At 55.4% G+C, this 522-nt stretch overlaps 1 protein-coding gene across 1 annotated transcript in view; it reads left to right on the top strand.

Annotated features, from left to right (window-relative positions):
• Window positions 1-522, top strand: part of ETH_00043250 (uncharacterized protein) — a gene marked incomplete at both ends in the record, with an annotated part of 1,658 nt that overhangs the window by 828 nt on the left and 308 nt on the right. Inside the window, one exon of the mRNA XM_013376899.1 lies at window positions 56-268. Coding sequence (XP_013232353.1) covers window positions 56-268 — 213 coding nt within the window. The remainder of the gene's footprint in view (window positions 1-55; window positions 269-522) is intronic.

Here is a 522-nt window from a genome sequence, read left to right as displayed (position 1 = left end):
GGTGTCCAGCTTCAGCTGCTGGCCTGCTGCTTGCTGCGACTTCCTGCTGCTGCAGCTGCTGCAGCAGCGGCAGCGAAGAAAAGACGAACTAAATTGGCACTTCAACATTCTGTGCGCTGACGCAGCAGCAGAGGGCGCCGAGCCGCAGCAAGAACCGCAGCAGCAGCAGCAGCGGCAGCAGCAGCAGAGGCGGAGGGTGTGCATGTTGGTTTTGCGGCACCACATTCTGCAGCACGAGCCCCACTGGCTGGCCGAGTGGATTGTTCTTGTAAGCTACTGCAGCAGCAGCAGCAGCAGCAAACTTGGGTTCTTGCTGCAGCAGCAGCAAGTATAGATTCTTGCAGGAGCAGCAGAAAATTTAGATCCCCGTAGTAGCAGCAGCAGTAAATGCAGTTTCTTTCAGCAGCTGCAGCAGCAGCAAACGCAGTTGCAGAAACAGCAGCAAGCGTAGATTCCGGCAGCAGCAGCAAAAAATGATGGCGAAAAAACTTAGTCTTCGCTCGAGTTGTGCTGTGCAAGCAA

Source organism: Eimeria tenella, genomic scaffold (assembly GCF_000499545.2).
Source record: "Eimeria tenella Houghton genomic scaffold, Eth_scaff4188, whole genome shotgun sequence".
Classification (NCBI taxonomy): domain Eukaryota; phylum Apicomplexa; class Conoidasida; order Eucoccidiorida; family Eimeriidae; genus Eimeria; species Eimeria tenella.
This window is presented reverse-complemented; position numbering and strand designations above follow the sequence as displayed.